Source organism: Artibeus jamaicensis, unplaced genomic scaffold, assembly GCF_021234435.1.
Source record: "Artibeus jamaicensis isolate MK-2021 breed Jamaican fruit bat unplaced genomic scaffold, CSHL_Jam_final contig_1940, whole genome shotgun sequence".
Taxonomy (NCBI): Eukaryota; Metazoa; Chordata; class Mammalia; order Chiroptera; family Phyllostomidae; genus Artibeus; species Artibeus jamaicensis.
The window spans coordinates 219,480-237,171 of NW_026521396.1; the positions used below are offsets into that span (position 1 = coordinate 219,480).

General features: G+C 38.6%; 1 protein-coding gene across 4 annotated transcripts; it reads right to left on the reverse strand.

Annotated features, from left to right (window-relative positions):
- Positions 1-938: 938 nt before the first annotated feature.
- On the reverse strand, positions 939-14,836 carry LOC119044649 (E3 ubiquitin-protein ligase TRIM22-like). 4 transcript variants are annotated; one of them, XM_053672111.1, is made up of 8 exons: positions 14,777-14,835; positions 11,548-12,048; positions 10,864-10,959; positions 10,021-10,251; positions 5,914-5,936; positions 4,586-4,686; positions 4,285-4,311; positions 939-4,033 (listed from the first exon to the last, which is right to left on the reverse strand). In XM_053672111.1, the coding sequence occupies exons 2-8, from the start codon at positions 11,977-11,979 to the stop codon at positions 3,438-3,440; spliced, it is 1,506 nt and encodes a 501-aa protein (XP_053528086.1). In that variant the 5' UTR covers positions 11,980-12,048; positions 14,777-14,835; the 3' UTR covers positions 939-3,437. The 4 variants fall into 4 exon arrangements, with proteins under 4 accessions (XP_053528086.1, XP_036995003.2, XP_053528084.1 ...); XM_037139108.2 differs by having other exon boundaries at positions 14,717-14,835; XM_053672109.1 differs by having other exon boundaries at positions 11,548-12,098; positions 14,717-14,835.
- Positions 14,837-17,692: the final 2,856 nt, after the last annotated feature.

Genomic DNA, 17,692 nt, shown 5'->3' on the forward strand with positions numbered 1-17,692 from the left:
TTCAGTAGTGAAGGTACATATTTCAACAAAACAACCCCCTTAACCTGTAGCTCAACATTATAAACATTGAAAAATTGTAAAAATAACAGATAGAAAAAAGAAAATTAAACCTGAAGGCACAGAGAGTGAAACAATCCATCAGAATCTACAGTGTAAAGGACACTTGGAAGAAAGGAACAGTATGGGAGTCATCTAGTTTTGATATTTTTTCAAGACACATTCAGTTGGAAGCAGATAGACAGTTATAACTTTACAATATACAGACTTATTGGCTGACTGGAAAAATAAGAATAATTTGTGGCTACTGAAGCAGCTAGAAAGTGTTAGGAGAACATCTTTAAAAGGGAGAATCTCAAGTTGCACATAAAATCTCTGATCAAATTTCTGAACTACACATGTTTGAGATAGATAGCAACCAGCCCAATTAGGGTTAATTGACTGATCACAGATGTTTGCTCCTGCAAAACGCAGGGGAGAATTTATTTTACTATTTCAAGTGTTAAAGGCACTTATCTAAGAAATCGAGGATCAAAAACTATGAAAAGTAAAATGACAACAAACTCAAAACTATCAACAACTGAACCTAAAAAAAAAACTAAGCAAACAACTAGAACAAGAACAGAATCACAAAAATGGAGATAACAAGGAGGGTGATCAGTGTGGACGAGGAGGAGGAGAATGGGAGGAAAAGGTATAGGGAATAAGCATAATAGTTAGGCACAAAGTAGACAGGATTGAGGTTAAGAAAAGTATAGGAAATGGAGAAGCCCAAGAACTTATATGTACAACCCATGAATATGAACTAAGGGAGGGGAAATCATAAAGGGTGGTGGCAGGTGCAGGAAGGAGGGAGGTAAAGGGAAGAAAAAATTGGGACAACTGTAATAGCATAATCAATACAATATACTTTGAAAATTATTTCAGTACTTCAAGTAAGAGTAGGTAGCAACAACAAAACATAAAACTTTATTTTAAAATAAAAAATAATCATTAAATGCACAATAAATATAAGTATAGGCAAAATATTATGCAGCACATTTATAGAACTTATCTTGCATAACTGAAACTTTAAACCTATTGAACTGGAATGCCTTAAAAATGTAAGCAGTTAGCTCTCATATTAAATAATTTTTACCACAATAAAAAACACAATGTGATTGATAGCAAATATTAAATAATAAATTCAAAGAGAATGTTTAGAGAAAATCAATTACAATCTAGAATTGTACACTAGAAAAGTATAAGATAAACTATATTTCAAAATTAAAAGACCAGAAATATTTTTATGCAGAAAGATAAGACTAAAATGATGTACTTCATTAATCCTTATTCTATTTTAAATCATAGCAAAGATATTAAATTTGAGGTAGATTAATACTCATTTTTAACATTCATTATTTCAAATCACAGAGAAAATCAATCGACAACAATCTGGACCACTGCTTCTGTGCTAGGAAGTGAGAAAGTGCAAAAGCTCTATTTCTTCATTCTCTCAATATTCTTATGTTATTCTTACTATTTTTTATTTCTTATAAGAAGCTAAATCCAACTTAAATATAGACCAGTGAGTAGCAATATCAGTATGATTATGAAATTCTATCTAATTTTAAAGTCAAGGTTCAACTGTGCACAATGTTCACTCTCTACAACATGTCACCTGCAAGAGCACCCCGGTCATTAAATACTCAGCATGGTTTTAAACATTATACTGAGCACCTCCTGTTTCATTAATGGCTACCTGGATTGAACACAGCAATCAATATCTCATGGCCCCTAAGACTTTCTCATGATTCTCCAGGCTCCTTCTATAAATCAGCATCTCCTGCAATTTCCCTTCTACCTCACATCCTAGGAGATTTGGCTCTTATCTTTCCTGGGGAGTGAACAGCAGAAAGTCTGTGCTGGAGAAACATAGACCTGGTTCCAACCTTGGCTCCTCCACTCATTAGTTACAGAACATTCAAATATATCTCATAAGTTTGTAAATGTTTTAAATCCCTGATAAAGAATTATTTATTTTATGATATTTAAAAAGATTAACTGAGATTAACGTGCTCCCTATATATTTATACATAGATACAATTATATACATATCTCTGTGTGTATATATATATATGGGTGTGTGTGTGTGTATATATATATATACATATATATACACACATGTGTTGTATATGTATGTGTGTGCAAGGATAAATTTGCATGGACACATTTTCCTCAGACAAGTACCATCTTTTTTATCACACTGGGATAAGTAATTACCCCTCTACATGTTGATGTGGGTTCTGTGCAGTAGACAGTCCTCATTTATAATGTGTGGTTTCCTAAGAAAAGTTTGTCCCTTCCCTATCCTGGGCAAATCTATTCCTCAACATAATTTGAAACTGACTTTAGAAGTAAGGAAGAGAAAAGTGCATGGGATGGTCTATAGGGTGCTATACTGAGATGTTTCACAGCAAGAAAAAGTCCTGAAAACCAAAAGGCTGCCCCCAGAAGAACAGCTGTCCTCAGACATGGCTTCCTCTGCTAGACAGGTCTTGGAGACTCATACTTTTGCGTTTTTCAGATCCATTTCCAAGAAAGGGCTTTAACACAGTCCCAGTCTGGGTATAAAAAGGTCTCTGACTGAAGACTGGGACTGGACTGGTCTTGACAGCAGAACCTGGAACCTGACAGACGAGGCTGCAGCAGAAGCACTTACTGCTCCTCTGAAGGGCACAGACCTGTTGCACAGGTCACCTCAGCTTATGCTTCTCAGTGACACGAGAGCAAATATTTACTGTAATTGTGCTGGAAACATAAATAGGAGCTTTACATCCAGGGTAGGTTAGTTTTACACAACAATCTTCAGGGTTAAGGTGCAGCTTAAATTACAATTTGTATTTTATGAGAAGAAACAAAAATCTACTGATGGCTACACACCATTTATGAGAAGAGACATGATTTGAACTAAGAAATTCTGAACATGAAATTTTCATTCTGGATACATATATTACTTTTGTTTTATTTTTTTCTCAGCCCTCTGAACAGCCTCCTGCTGTATGCTGGGCAACACACAGACACTTCTCAGTTGGTGGGGGTGGGTGGGTGACTGTGTGTTGTCCTGAGATCATGGTTGGTGGACACAGGTGATCCATGTCTCTTCAGATCAGTGATAAAGAAAAATATGGAGAAGTGAGAGGGCAGAGATGTTACACCAATACTGCTCTGTCTTTAGGAGGGATTAGATGTCTCTCACTGAGAATACAGAAAATGGTAAAAACTAAATAAGCTTCCCATCTAACTTACATCAGAAACAATGCAAATCCCCCAAATGGCTAAAAGTCCTGAAGAAGAGAAACAGCAAGGAAGAGATGGTGTGAATGGAGCAGTGAGCTCAGGGGCAGGAGGTGAGCCCAGGACAAGTTGCTACACAGAAGTGGGTGAGGGCAGGAGAGCACTCAGGAGCCGGGTGGGCACAGGGTCATGGGAACTGGACAGTTCCAAGGATTGAAATATGGATAAGCAGTCTGAGAAAAGTGACATTTAGAGAACTTGTAGATGAGTGACCCTTGGTTTGTGATATTAAAAAACGAGACAGCACCTGCTTCAAAATCTAGGAAAACCCCAACTCGACGGGGAGGAACAGCCATGTAAAGGGTCAGCACCTTGGGATCTGAGGTGGGAGAGTCCTCAAAGGCACTGTACTCAGATTTGTTCTGTAAGCCTATAACCCAGTAGCCATTTTCAGGTCTGAATCTGGAGTAATCATTTGAATAATTTACATTTGGGTTAAAAACAAACCCAGAGCTTTTTTTTCTGTTGAGGTTACTTGGTGTACTGTATACCCCCAGGAGCCAGGCAATCTTCCCAGACACATCAACTTCCCAATAATATTTTCCTGAGAAGAAATTTCGGCTGCCCAAGACATCAAAAGCAGAAAAATTGCATGGATATACATTGCTAAACATAGAATATTGCCCAAATGTCACTTGTCTCTGATCCGAAGAAACAGCAATATTTGAAAGATTGTTGAGTGGATTCAGCATCAAGTCCACTGTAGAGAAAATAACACAGTCAGGTGAATTACATTGAGCAGGTGTGTTTTCTGACACTGTGGGGAAGAATACTGGGAATCAAATGGGAGGAACATAAGTTAATGGGTCAGCAATGGATAGGTCATTTTAGGACTGTTTCAGGTATGCATATTTTGGAGAAATACATGTAAATTAATATTATGGCACTTAATAGTACCAGAACTGAAAAGAGATCAGAACATGGTGATTTGAAGAACTTGTGGCTTCTTACCCCAGTAGCTTTGAACTTCTGTCAGCTCTGAAATGACAAAAGTTTCAATGATGCTGTTAGAAGCAAAGGCAGAAACACAGTAACTGTCTTTTCTCTCAAGTGGGAAGAGAAAAGGGGCATCCTTTGAGACTGACATCTGGAAAAGGAGAGGACACCTGGCCCTTTTTCAGTTCAGGGTATTTGTCTCTTCTTGTCAGGACTACTTCTTTTTTTATCTCATATGGAAATAACATCCACTCCCCAATTTTGCTCTTATGCTATGAGAATCTCACATACATAGCCTTTCCCCAGCTCTCCTCACCTTTACAATTTTGCAACATCCCATTGAGATCTGGAACTCGGAATGTATTCTTCAGTTTCTTGGGAATAATTTTTGGCTTCTTCAAGGTCCAGATCTTGCTCCTAGAGAAGAAAAGAATTGACTGCCCGTACTTTTGACTTTGTGTCTGTCTCTCCAAGACCAATGTCTCCATCGCCCTCCCCTTCATTGATGCCTCCTCACTTGACTCCACTTCTCTGAAAAATCTGAGAGAGAGAGAGGAGTGAGAGCGCTGATATCATAGCCAGAAGAAATGTCTTCATGTCTACCTTTCCATTTACCCTCTGAGTGAGCTTGGGGAAGATTTCTTCTCATGGAGACTGTGTTCTTTTTTCTAAAATGGAAGAATTAACTCCTTAGTCTATACCTCTTAAAAACAATATAATATTAGATGAAATAATGGTACTTTCAAAAGTTCTTTTGTGTTTTTAAAAAATATATTTGATATAAGGAGAAGTCACTGCCATGTCATTAGTGCCTCCAGAAAGAGGCCAGAAATATGGGTTCCCTGGCAGATGGTTAGCAGAGAGGTTCTAGAACTTGGCTACTGAGAATATTAAGTTATCAAGTGTGGGGCTCCTGCATCTGAAGGCTGAAGGTCTCCTAAACCTGTTATCTCTGTATAGATGCAGAGGCTAACATATGAGGTCATGTTCTCTGGGAAAACATTACATATATTTGGGAAATGAGAACCTATGAAATGCAATTCATAGTGATCTCAATTTCATGGTCTTGAGACTTAGCAAGTAAATCGGCAAATTTCAAAGAAAACCATTTTTCCCTATAAAAATCTAAAGTGTTTAAGCAAAAAGCAGTTAATTATTGGCATTAGGACTAAAGTCCCCATTCCTCCAGACTTGAGTTATTTATTTATTTATCTATTACAACCCAAAGAATATCACCTAGAAAGACTTTGCAAATCTCTCCTGCAGAAAATTTGGGGGCCTGGCAGATAAAGAAGACAAGATCCTTCTGTGACAACACAGACACCTATGAAATGTAGAAACAAATACTGAGGCAGAGACTGAGGTCTGACTAAAATGAGTGAAGTCGTTGAGTTCTGATGCTGCAATCCTTTACTTCCAATGCTTCTATTTACCCAAACTCTGTGACCTCCTGCCACACACATCCCTACCATTAAATAGTTTTACCTGTTATCAACTATTTGAAACTATGTAATACCCAATTTTTTATTGTGATTTAAAAAAATTATCTGATTTTTTAAAATTATGATTGATTCAAGATTACTCTTACAGTTATAATTCTGTCATCACACAAAAAAAGGACCATGCCTGGTCCCACACACATACCTTGCTAGGATGTTAATCGCATCCTGGGGAGAAGAGAGAATACATAAGTCAAGTGTAAGTTTTCTGCATTTAGAAGATTAACCTGTCTAGTTCAAATTTAATTGTGAACATACTACAAATATGTCTTAGTGCAATCATCACCTCTGCAGTATTTAGGATACTCTTCTGCTAAAAAATGAGGTGTCGTTTATCTGAAATTCAAATTTAACTAAATGATCCTTATCTTGTCTGGCAAATTTCGAAGAAGCAATTAGCCCTTGTACCTTATAAAGTTTTACTAACCTTCCTCCTCACACCCCTAGCACCCCTTGATATGGTGTGAATAAAAAGATGGTTAAAATAAATAAATGGGGACAAACTGTAGAGATAACACTCAGACCAAGCCTCTCAAGAACTCATGTGAGGATGTTAGAAAGACGCTTCGAGGGTCTGGAGATGTAATATATTGAAGAGAGTCAGCCTACAGTTTTTAATACACCTTCATGAGAAGTCCCCTTTATTTATTATACTTTCATTTATTATAGAGACAAATAAAGGTAAAATCTTCTATTTGCTAGACATCATTTTAGGCTCTGGGGAATCAATTAATCAAAAAATGAACAATTAATAATTATACTGTTCAGGAAGTATATTCTCTTTTGCTGCAGGAACAAGCAAATTGACCCCTCGAACAAATGTTCCTCTGGCCTCCCTCCACTCACTCTATGTACCTCCTGCATGCTACCCAAAGAAACCCTTGTCAAGTTCTACGTATAAAACAGACCACAGAAACTAGTAGCACAGAAAGTCTAAAATGTTATTGACTGTTTTCCAACCTTTTACATTCCATTGTCCAGACCCATATCCTCTTCATCGCTGACTTAAAAAGTATATCTTATTATAAATTTTAATACCATATTAAGTCAGTTCTGTCCATATGGTCAGCTTCTTTTAGCCATCTTCTTTTCCCCATTTAAACATTATTGGCCTTATTTTCCTGATGGAAATATACCAGTATATTTGGTTCCTCCCTCTTTAGACTAAGTACTTTATCCCAACAAAGCCTTGGCTGTACGTCCTCAAAAAATTTTACTCTGAGATGCAAACCATAATGAGATATCAATTCACACCAGTGAGAATGGCCATCATAAACAAATCAACAAACAAATGCTGGGGAGGTTGTAGAGGAAAGGGAACCCTAGTACACTGTTGGTGGGAATGCAGACTGGTGCAGCCACTGTGGAAAACAGTGTGGAATTTCCTCAAAAAACTGAACATGGAACTGCCTTTTCATACAATGATCCCACTGCTGGTATTGTACCCTAAGAATCCTGAAACATCAATTCAAAAGAAACTATGTACCCCAATATTCAGAGCAGCACAAATTATAATAGCCAAGTACTGAAAGCAACCTAAGTGCCCATCAGCAAATGAGTGGATCAAAAAACTGGTACATTTATGCAACGGAATACTACACAGCAGAAAGAAAGAAGGAATTCCTACCCTTTGTGACAGCATGGATGGAACTAGAAAGCATTTTGCTAAGTGAAATAAGCCAGGAGGTGAAAGAGAAATACCATATGATCTCACCTATAAGTAGAACCTAATCAACAAAACAAACAAGCAAAGAAAATACAACCAGAGACATTGAAATAAAGAACAAATTGACAGTAACGAGAGAGGAGTGGGGGCCATCAAGGAACACGTATAAAGGGCACATGGACAAAGCCAAAGGGGGTAGGTTCTAGGGTGGAAAGAGGGAATAGGTAGGGTGGGGGGGAATGGTGGGACGAAAATGAAGACAACTGTACTTGAAAAATGATTTAAAAAATGTATTCGCTATACTAGGTTTTTTGTTGTTATTGAATATGACAAAAAAAAACCAGCTAAAACTGGCCTAAATATAAATTAAAAAAAGAAACAGAATCCCAGGAAGTACAACATTTGTAATACCTACATTCTTAGGAAAAATCTGATCATCAGGATCTGTTTTTTCTTCTCAAAATCCTATTTTCTACCTGCTATATGGCCTTTCTTTTTATAATCTATGTGGTGTCAACATGAATATACTGGTTTAAATGATAATTCATGATATATTACCCAACAGAAAAGAAAATTTCTCTTTCTAGACAAAACCCCCAAATTCTAAGGCATACAGATTATTGCCCTGAATTGGGTCAGGTACATATCTTAAAATAATTACTGCATCATTGGTAAACTTATAGGAATAGAATTGAGAGATATATAAATCCCTAAAACAACAGATTTTGTCATCCCTAATCAACTTCATGGACTGAGGGTAGAGATGGTTCCTCAAAGGGTAATCAAGAGCTGGTTATCAAAAAAAAATTGAATGAGGTTGAATACATAACTGTCCTATACAGTCCATCCCTTTAGCTGACTGCCATCTCCTCACCATATAAAATCCCACAAGAATTTTAATAAAAATTACCAAGATATACAAAAATTCTCATAGAAAATTTGATGGACCTAGGGCAGTGTTTCTCAGCTTTGACACTACTGGGATTCTGCTTTGATAATTCTTTGCAATGACCCCTGCCTTGTGCTTTGCAGCTGAATTAGCAGCATTTCTGGTCTCTACCTATTAGACTGTAGTAAAATTCTCCAAACGGTCCCTGCTGCAGAGGCGTTTAAATGGTCTCCAGAGAGAACTGACTTAGCGTAGAATTGTTTTGCCATAGGACTAAATAGGATTACCCTACCCTATTTCAAAACTTTTATGAAGCCACAGTAATTGAAAGCTTGGAGTGTTAGTGCAAAGATAAATATAGACATTTATGTAAGAGAGTGAGAGTCCAGAGATATATCCTTATATTCAAAACAAATTAATTTTTGGCAAAAATGCCAAAGTAATTCAGTGGGAAAGGGAGAGTCTTTTCAACAGATATTGATGTTGTTTGTGGTTCAACATCTTGGACAGAACTGGAGAATATTATGCTAAACAAAACAACCCAGTTGGTAAAAGACTAAAAGACTAAATACCATATGATTTCACTTATAAGAGGAATCTAAAAAACAAAATAAACTAATAAGCAAAATAGTATTGGAAACACCAAAACATGAAACAGACTGACAGTGGCCAGAGGGGAGTGGGAAGAGGGATAATGGTGAAAAGAAAGAAAGGGACTAGTCAAAGAACATGTATGAATGACCCATGGGCATGGACAACAGTGTGGGGATTGACTATGGGAGCAGAAGACTGGAACAGAGTGGGCTCATCAAAGGAGGAAAATTGGGACAACTGTAATAGAAAATAAATAAATAAACAAAAAATCTCAATATATTTTCAAATACAATATATTTGAATTGCATAACTACAATGGGCAAGTTTTATATGTAATTTATACCTTAACAAATGTGTTTTTTAAGGCACAAGTAATGATTTAGCAGAGAGATATTGATTAGACCCATATTAGAACCAAAGTTAAGAAATTCATGTTCAGCCAACAAAGGAGAAGTCAAACAGAAAGTCAAACAGAGGAGAAGGAGAAGTCAAAGCAAGAAGTCAAACAGAAAAATCTGAAATTTCCTGAGAGTCTCTATATACTTCACAGTTTAAGATCACAACCATGAAGTTAATTTCATGAAAAAAATAAATGTTCTTATTAAGTAGAATTCCTTTATCAAGTCTCTATAGGTTTTCCCCAATCTTTCCCTGTCCAGGGAAAACACACACACACACACACACACACACACACACACACACACACACACAAGTATATTCATACTTACTCACCCTTCACCCAGGTACTAATCTATCATTATATCTACCACTCCTTAATGGAACAACAAAATCAAACATAGAGATGTGAGTTGTTTGACTATGCTCAGTGAAGAAATGACTTACAAATGCTAGAACACAGATTATGAAAGCCTACAAAGACTCCTCTCAAATTTTTGCACAGCCTTTCATAAAAATAGACTTTCTTTTATCATTTGTATAGTTAATTTCCAGATGACATTTGAAATGAATGACAGAGAAGGGGCACTGAGGGATCAATGAAACCTTTTAATGAGAAAGAAGGTGTGGGGACCCAGAAGGAAAAGAAACTTCATCTCTGTGTTTCCCCCAAATCTCATATGTCATAACTCCATCTCAAGTCTTACCTGCAGCATGTCTATAGACAATTCTGACATGTGACACTGGAGATCTGAGATTAGCTTGCTCAGGTGCTGCTTCTGCTGGACCACCTGGTCTATAGCTGCTGTTAAGTCACCCAGCACATTCATTTCATCTTCCTCCAGCTTGTGCAGCTCCCTCTGTTCCTCTTTGTCCAGGATGTCTCTCATTTCCTCAAACCCTTGGAGAATCCTCTCTCTCTCAGTCTGCATACGATTCTTTGTGGACGAGAAGAGAAGGAGGCAGTCAGTTTTTCATGAGCCAAGACAAGAAATATTTTCTTCAGGCAGTTAGGAGGTAAAAGGAAAACAGCAATTCCTGGGAAAATCATTTATTCTACTATTTTCCCTTGAGCTCCACCTAGAGTAATTGATTCAAGTCTACTTACTCAAGGCCCACCAGGGGATACAATGTGCTACCTGGTTGGGGCTTGGATTGTAGACATCTATCCTGTATGGTCATTCCATATTGTATATGAAACTCCTCCACCCATACCTGCAAAACAGGGAATCTGGGACCTCACTCAGTGAGTTCTCTGGAAGTAACAGAGCCTCAAACCTGACGATGGAGGTGGGTCATGGGATTCATGAATAATTTTTACATTGCTTCCCTCTAGGTGTTTTTCCTCCAAAATGGTTGCTTTCACTTATGACATGTCTACTCTGTAGCCCCCAACACTTAATATGAAAGGAATTGAGTGAGGACTAATAAAATGTCTTCTGGACTCATTAATTGTGAGGTACCAAGGAGGAAGGGGCTTCCTTCTGATCAGACCAAGGTGCTGTCCACTTTCCTGTTTCAGAACTCCCTCAGGAATAATGTTTTCCTACCACCCAGGTAGCTCTCTCTTCATTGATGTCAGCTTCCAATTGCTCAGCTTCCTGCTGCTCTGGCGTCAGCTTATTCAGAGCTTCCTGGATCTTTTCCTGTGAGAATAAAATTACCAAAGTCAAGCTATGAGCTTTCCAAGAACCTGGATTGAGGCTAAATAGAGAAGAAACCATGCTCATCTCAAAAGAGACTTAAGATTCAGAAATGAAACTAGCAATTAGAACTGAGTATGTAGACAGAAATCTGAGGAGGTGAATGTACTTTTTCTCCCTGGGTGATGCGAGTTACCACCCCTCTATCAAGAGTATCTTGTATCTCTTTTCCTGGAGGAAGACCTGATCCTACAGCAAGTAAAGTCCTTTCCTCTCATGGACACTTTTCTCTCCTCTAAGCAAATGTTCCTAAAAAATCCTGCCTGCTCACAGGGGCAATCAGAATTTATCTTAGGAAGCAACTCTCAGTCATACAACTTCTCTTTGCTAAGATCATGTAGTCTACATTCATTCTTGAATAGAATGAAAGAATGCACAGAAATGTTCTTCAAGCCTCAGAAGCTGAGCCAAGGCTATGAAAAGAGAATGCAGGTCTAGTTCTATGATGACGAGGGGAATGAATAGGATTAAAAAGTGAAGATTTCATTTCAGGTGCCATGCTATTCAATGTTTCTCAACCTCAGGTCTTACCTGACATTCTTTGACCACCTCTTCTTTAGGGGACAATCGGTAACCTTCCTGTTCATCAACACAAAGCCTACTAAAAGCCTCCTCCTCCTCTGTATAGGAGATTTGGTCTCCTGTACAGGAAAATTGGTCATTTTCTTCATGGTGCTCAAAGAGATCGCTCTTCCTACCCAGGTGTAAACTCATGTCGACCTCCTTGAATTTCTTCACTCTGTCTGCCAGCTCCCAATTAAACCGGAGGTTCCAAGGCTGGTATCTGCTCTGGCAAACAGGACAGAAGCATTCCAATCCTAGACGGTCCCCTGATTCACTCTCTGCAGTGATACAGTCTTGGCAGAAGCTGTGGCCACAGTCCAAGCTCATGGGTTCTGTTAGGACCTTCTGGCAGATGGGGCAGGTCACCTCATTTATGCTCTCTTGCGATGAAAAATCCATGGCCAATCTCTCCTGGCTTCTTCCTGTCCTGACTCCAGAGGCTCTTCTTGCTCACAAACCCCTGTGGGTCTGGTAATACCAAAGGGGGCAGGGTAAGAATGGCAGGAAGAGAAAGAACACTGATGTGCAGAGATTTACAACAGGACAAAACATCAATATTTAGTTAGGAAAGGAAAAGGGAGAAAGAAGAAGGGTAGGTCATTGACATGATGAAAAGGGCATTTTGTAATACTTTCAAACATTTTATTCTTGGTTCATGTCACATGACAAATTTCATCTGTTTGAGGCAATGATGGATTGCTATTTTTCTCTGTTTCTATGGAATAGAGGGACACATTGAAGCCCTTCCTACCAAGAGCTTTGTGCCTCCCCATCATGAATCTTCTCTAGTTTGCCCCTCCCCCAAACACATCCAACATGTTAAATACACCAACCTGACTGCAGCCTGCTAGGTTTTTATACTTGCTCTTCTCTGAATGGAATGATCCTTATCTATCACTTGCATGACTTATTTTATTTTAACAATTTCGTGGAGTTATATTTACATCCTATGTATTGTTTTAAGAGTATAATAATTTCTAGTAAATTTGTGGAATGGTATAAGTATCACCAAATTCCTTATAACATATTTATTTTTGAAATAAAAAGCTAATGCCATCAGCAGTCACCCTCATTCTGACTCTGAACCTCAGGCTACCATTAATTTCCCTTGTGTTTTTACAGATTTACTTTTTCAAATATATATATATATAATATATATACTTTTTCAAATATATATATATATACTTTTTCAAATATATTTACTTTTTCTTTATATATAAAGAAATATATATATTTGAAAAAGTAAATGGCATTGATTATGCCATTACAGTTGTTCTATTCCACCCCTTCATTCCCCTCCACCCTGCACACCCCTCCCTCACCATGCCCCGCCTTTAGTTTATGTTCACATGTCTCAAGTTCTTTAGATTCCATGTTTTCCCTACTAAACCTCTGACTGAAAACACCTGTGGGGGTTTCAGTGCCAGGAGAGACTCCCAGCCTCACAGGAGAGTTTGCTGGAGAGACCCGGAGGGTCCTAGAACAAACACAAACCCACCCACATGGGAATCAGCACCAGAAGGGCTCAATTTGCTTGGGGGGTATGAAGGAAGTGGCTCAAATTTGGTAGAGAGCAGAGCAAGTGCCATTGTTCCCTCTCGGATCCCTGCCCCCCACATACAGTGTCACCATCCAGCAACTGTATTGCCCCAGCGGGTGACCACCTAAGGCTCTGCTCCTCACTATGTAGCAGGTGTGTCAAGACAAAAAAAAAATGGCCCAAAGGGAAGGACAGATCAAAGCTCCAGAGAAAATACACCTAAGCAACGAAGAGGTAGCCAACCTGTCAGATACGCAGTTCAAAACACTAGTAATCAGGATGCTCACAAAATTGGTTGCAAATTAGATGAAAAAGTGAAGGCTGCACTAAGTGAAATAAAGGAAAATGTAAGGGGAACCAGTAGTGATGGGAAGGAAACTGGGACTCAAATCAATGGAGTGGACCAGAATAAAGAAAGAAATATCCAATAAGAAAAGAATAAAGAAACAAGAATTCAAAAAAATGAGGAGAGGCTTAGGAACCTCCAGGACATCTTTAAACATTCCAACATCCAAATTATAGGGGTGCTAGATAGAAAAGAGGAAGAACAACAAATTGAAAACTTATTTGAACAAATCATGAAGGAGAACTTCCCCAATCTGTCAAAGGAAATAGACTTCCGGGAATTCCAAGAAGCTCAGAGAGTCCCAAAGAAGTTGGACCCAAGGAGCAACACACCAAAGCACATCATCATTATATTACCCAAGATTAGAATGAAGGAGAGAATCCTAGAAGTAGCAAGACATAAGGGGACAGTCACCTACAAAGGACTTCCCATCAGATTGTCAGCTGATTTCTCAAAAGAGACCTTGCAGGCAAGAAGGGGCTGGAAAGATGTATTCCAAGTCATGAAAGGCAAGGACCTATATCCAAGATTGATCTATCCAGCAAAGCTTTCATTTAGAATGGAAGGGCTTCTCAGGTAAGGTCAAGTTCAAGAAGTTCTTCATCACTAAGCCCTTATTATATGAAATGTTAAAAGGACTTATCTAAGAAAAAGAAGATAAAAAACATGTACAGTAAAATTACAACAAAGTCACAATTATTAACAACCACACCTAAAACAAAAACAAAACAGAAACTAAGCAAACAACTAGAGCAGGAACAGAACCACAGAAATGGAGATCACATGAAGGCTTATCAACAGGGGAGTGGGAGAGGGAAAGAGGGGGAAAAGAGTCAGAGAATAAGTAGCATAGGTGGTAGGTAGAAGATAGGGGAGGGTAAGAATACTATGGGAAATGTAGAAGCCAAGAACTTATAAGTATGATACATGGACATGAACTGAAGAGGGGGAATGTGGGTGGGAGAGGGTGTGCAGGGTGGAGGGGAGTGAAGAGGGGAAAATGGGGCAACTGCAATAGCATAATTAATAAAATATATTTTAAAAAAAGAAACATATAAGACTCTGCTCTTTTAAACCTCCCTTCTTTGAAGGTCACTCTTTCCCCAGATTCAATGTTCCCCTTTCCTGCCACCTCAGCAGAGACAGCCACAGGCACAGCAGCTTCAGAACCACAATTTAAGTCACCAAACACATTCAATCTGTTCCCCCAAAGCCTCCTGTCCTTTGCCCTCAGAAACTGCCCCACTTACCTATAGCAGTCCTGAACCAGTGGAGGAGAATTGCTGTAGGCCTGCTCAACATTTACTCACCAAGCCAGAGACCAGCCCTCCACAGAGCAGCTCCCCACAGGAAAAGGGTGAAAAGTGAAACTTAAATGCTTAGGAGTGGAAATGAAACCAAGGAAGCAGAAGAGAAACTTAACAATGCCACCTAGTGGGACGCTTGGGGAAGTTAATGCCTCAGTAGTTCTAGGACCTATCCCAGCACAGCTCTCAATCACTGTGGTTTTCTCCCTTTTGCAAATTATTCTAGCAAGAATATTTGAATAGGGAGAATGTGAATTCCAATGATATAGTCTTCAGCTTGACTGAATTCTCAGAATTTCAGTTCAATTCTATAACTCTCAGTTAAGCTTCTCCGTATTCAGGTCCTTACTAGGTTTGAACTCATGACCCAGGAAGTCTGGGTCCCTGCCCTTTGTAATGCAGAGTGTGATGGGGAAGATAATCAGGGAAAGAGGTCTGTTAATTTGAGCTCAGTGGTGGCAGCTGTCTTTGTGAGAGGTAAACATAAAGTTTAGATAAGGTTCTTTACTGTGAGCCTACTGAGAAAATTTTCCCTCAACAGCATTGAATCTTAGGGCTCCACCAGTCAATCACCAGCTCTTCCTCTGGCCAACGCAGGCCAGATGAGGAAGCCTTGTGGACATAATGTTGGCACAACTGTGTCAGTGACAAGTTACCAGCAACCAGGAGGTAAGCAGATGGTGCTGTTTGAGTGTAGCCTTTCTCTGGGTAACACTGATACCTCCATAATCAGGTACTTTCCCCACTTTCTGTGGGAAAAGCTTCATCCTTTTTACAGCATGAGTCAAAAGCAGAACTGGAATAAATTAAAAAATAAAAAAGAATAAATTTAAAAGGGTCAACTAATGCATGCTATAGTGTAACAATAAAATAATTATATATGTATATATATTTTTTACAAAGCAGAGCTGAAACATTTCTATTTCCCACACATGCTTTCAAGTCCTGTTATCTGTCTTGTTCTGAGGATGTGTTTCAGATGGTGCAGCTCCGAGACAGGGAAGGTTCAGACAAGGGTCCCTGACTGACAACACTGCAGAGCTCGGCCATCTTCATACACTAACTCATATGAGATGCAGGATGACCAAATCATCAATGTTTTTCTAATTAAAGCACAGATATTTTGGTATTGTTGGTAAACCACAGAAGAGTAAGTTAATGTTGTCTCATAAACTGTTCTTGATTCACTTATGTCTATGAGGCAGGAACTGTAATTAATATAGGCGACCTTGTTAAGCCATATTGACAGTTTTAGTTTCAAAGGTATGAAAGAAGTTATTTCTAATGAATAAACTCATGATGCTTTGCAGGTGCAATGACAATCATGTGAATTTTACAGTAACAGCATTCCAAAAGCTGGCCCTTCTTCCTTTATCATCTTTGTCATCACATGATACTGTCATTGAGTATTCCTCTTCAGCCGGTCCTGCACCCAACAACACTGCGATTTGTGAAGGTGTGAAGGGACCTATGTTATTTCTTATTGTGTCAAATTTATTACATGCCACGTCCTCTTCCAGCCATGTTGTCTGACAAGGTTCGGACATGGAAAGAAGGAATTCAAGGAATCCATCTTTATGGAAGAGAACGTGGCATACAAAGAGAGGGAGGTAGTTTTTGGGGATTGCTCTTAGTTACTTCCTTTATTCATGGTCTTACATTGTACCCTGATTCCCATAGGAACAGGCCATGAGGAGAAAGAGGCTCGAAGTGAGTCAATGATTAACTTTGAGGAAAATTCTGAAGGGACAACTAGTTCTCCCAGACTATTGAATCTTGCCCAAAAATTGTTTAAACAAGGTGTTTATAAACCTGAGTAAGAAATTATCCTGACTGTTCCCATATAAAAACTCATGTGATCAAAAAGTGGTGGGATTGTTAGACACCTGTATTTCAGGTTCATTGATTTGCATAATTCCAATGAAGTTGTACAAAATAATTTCTTGACCAGAGAACAAAATCCCCTCTAATGAAATAGCCCCTGAATGTCTAAAAGTTGTTGGAGTAACAGCCCCTCCTTTACCTTGAATAGGAATATATATCAATTAGAATTAGATAGGCAAAGAAATAAGAGAAGCTGGCTAGCTATTACAAACTAAGCATGTAGAAACAATTACCAGGGAGTCAGAGTCCATAGTACATAGAGAAACATTTTAGACAGAAAAGATAGATTGCTAAGTTAGACGTCAAAAAGGCCTTATAATAAATTTCCTATAACCTCTGCTCAATCTAGCATGTCTTTTTGCCCCATGACAAACTCTGAGAACTTTAATAAACAATAAGACATTCAAACTCTGTACATACAGCTATTTCTAATTGTCTGATTTAAAATATCCAGGTAGAAAATTTCCTGCTTCGTCTAACCGCAAATGTTAATCACTACCAAAAATGAAAATATAAAAACCTGCTTGTACTTGCAATAAATGGAACAGAGCTTCACCGTCCTCTGAGGCGTGTTGTCCTCCGTCTCCCATCGCCAATGCCTTACCCACCTTTCAGGAACCCCTGGACCCAGCTGCGGCAGGACCGCGGCAATTTCAAAACATTGTATATGGGGAGTGATGGACATATAGTTATATTGCTAGACATATAGCAATATAGACATATAGTTATATTGCTATGGATGTAATTTTAACAGACATATAGTTATATTTCTATGGATGTAGTTTTAATGACATTGAACATGCTAATACTAATCATGGTGCCGCTCTGTTGGTGGTGTTGCTGTCGACATAACTGCTGTGTTATAATCAAATTCTGGTATGTTAGCTGTGGTCATTCCACCCTAGTATGTTCTGCAGCCCAGGGAACAATACATTCTCCTTGTGGCTCTGTGTTCCCTTTAGTCCCTACATCTATTACCTGTTGGAGAGGAATCTAATGACAGTTCTTTCACTAGTGACTTTTAACTGTTTCTGG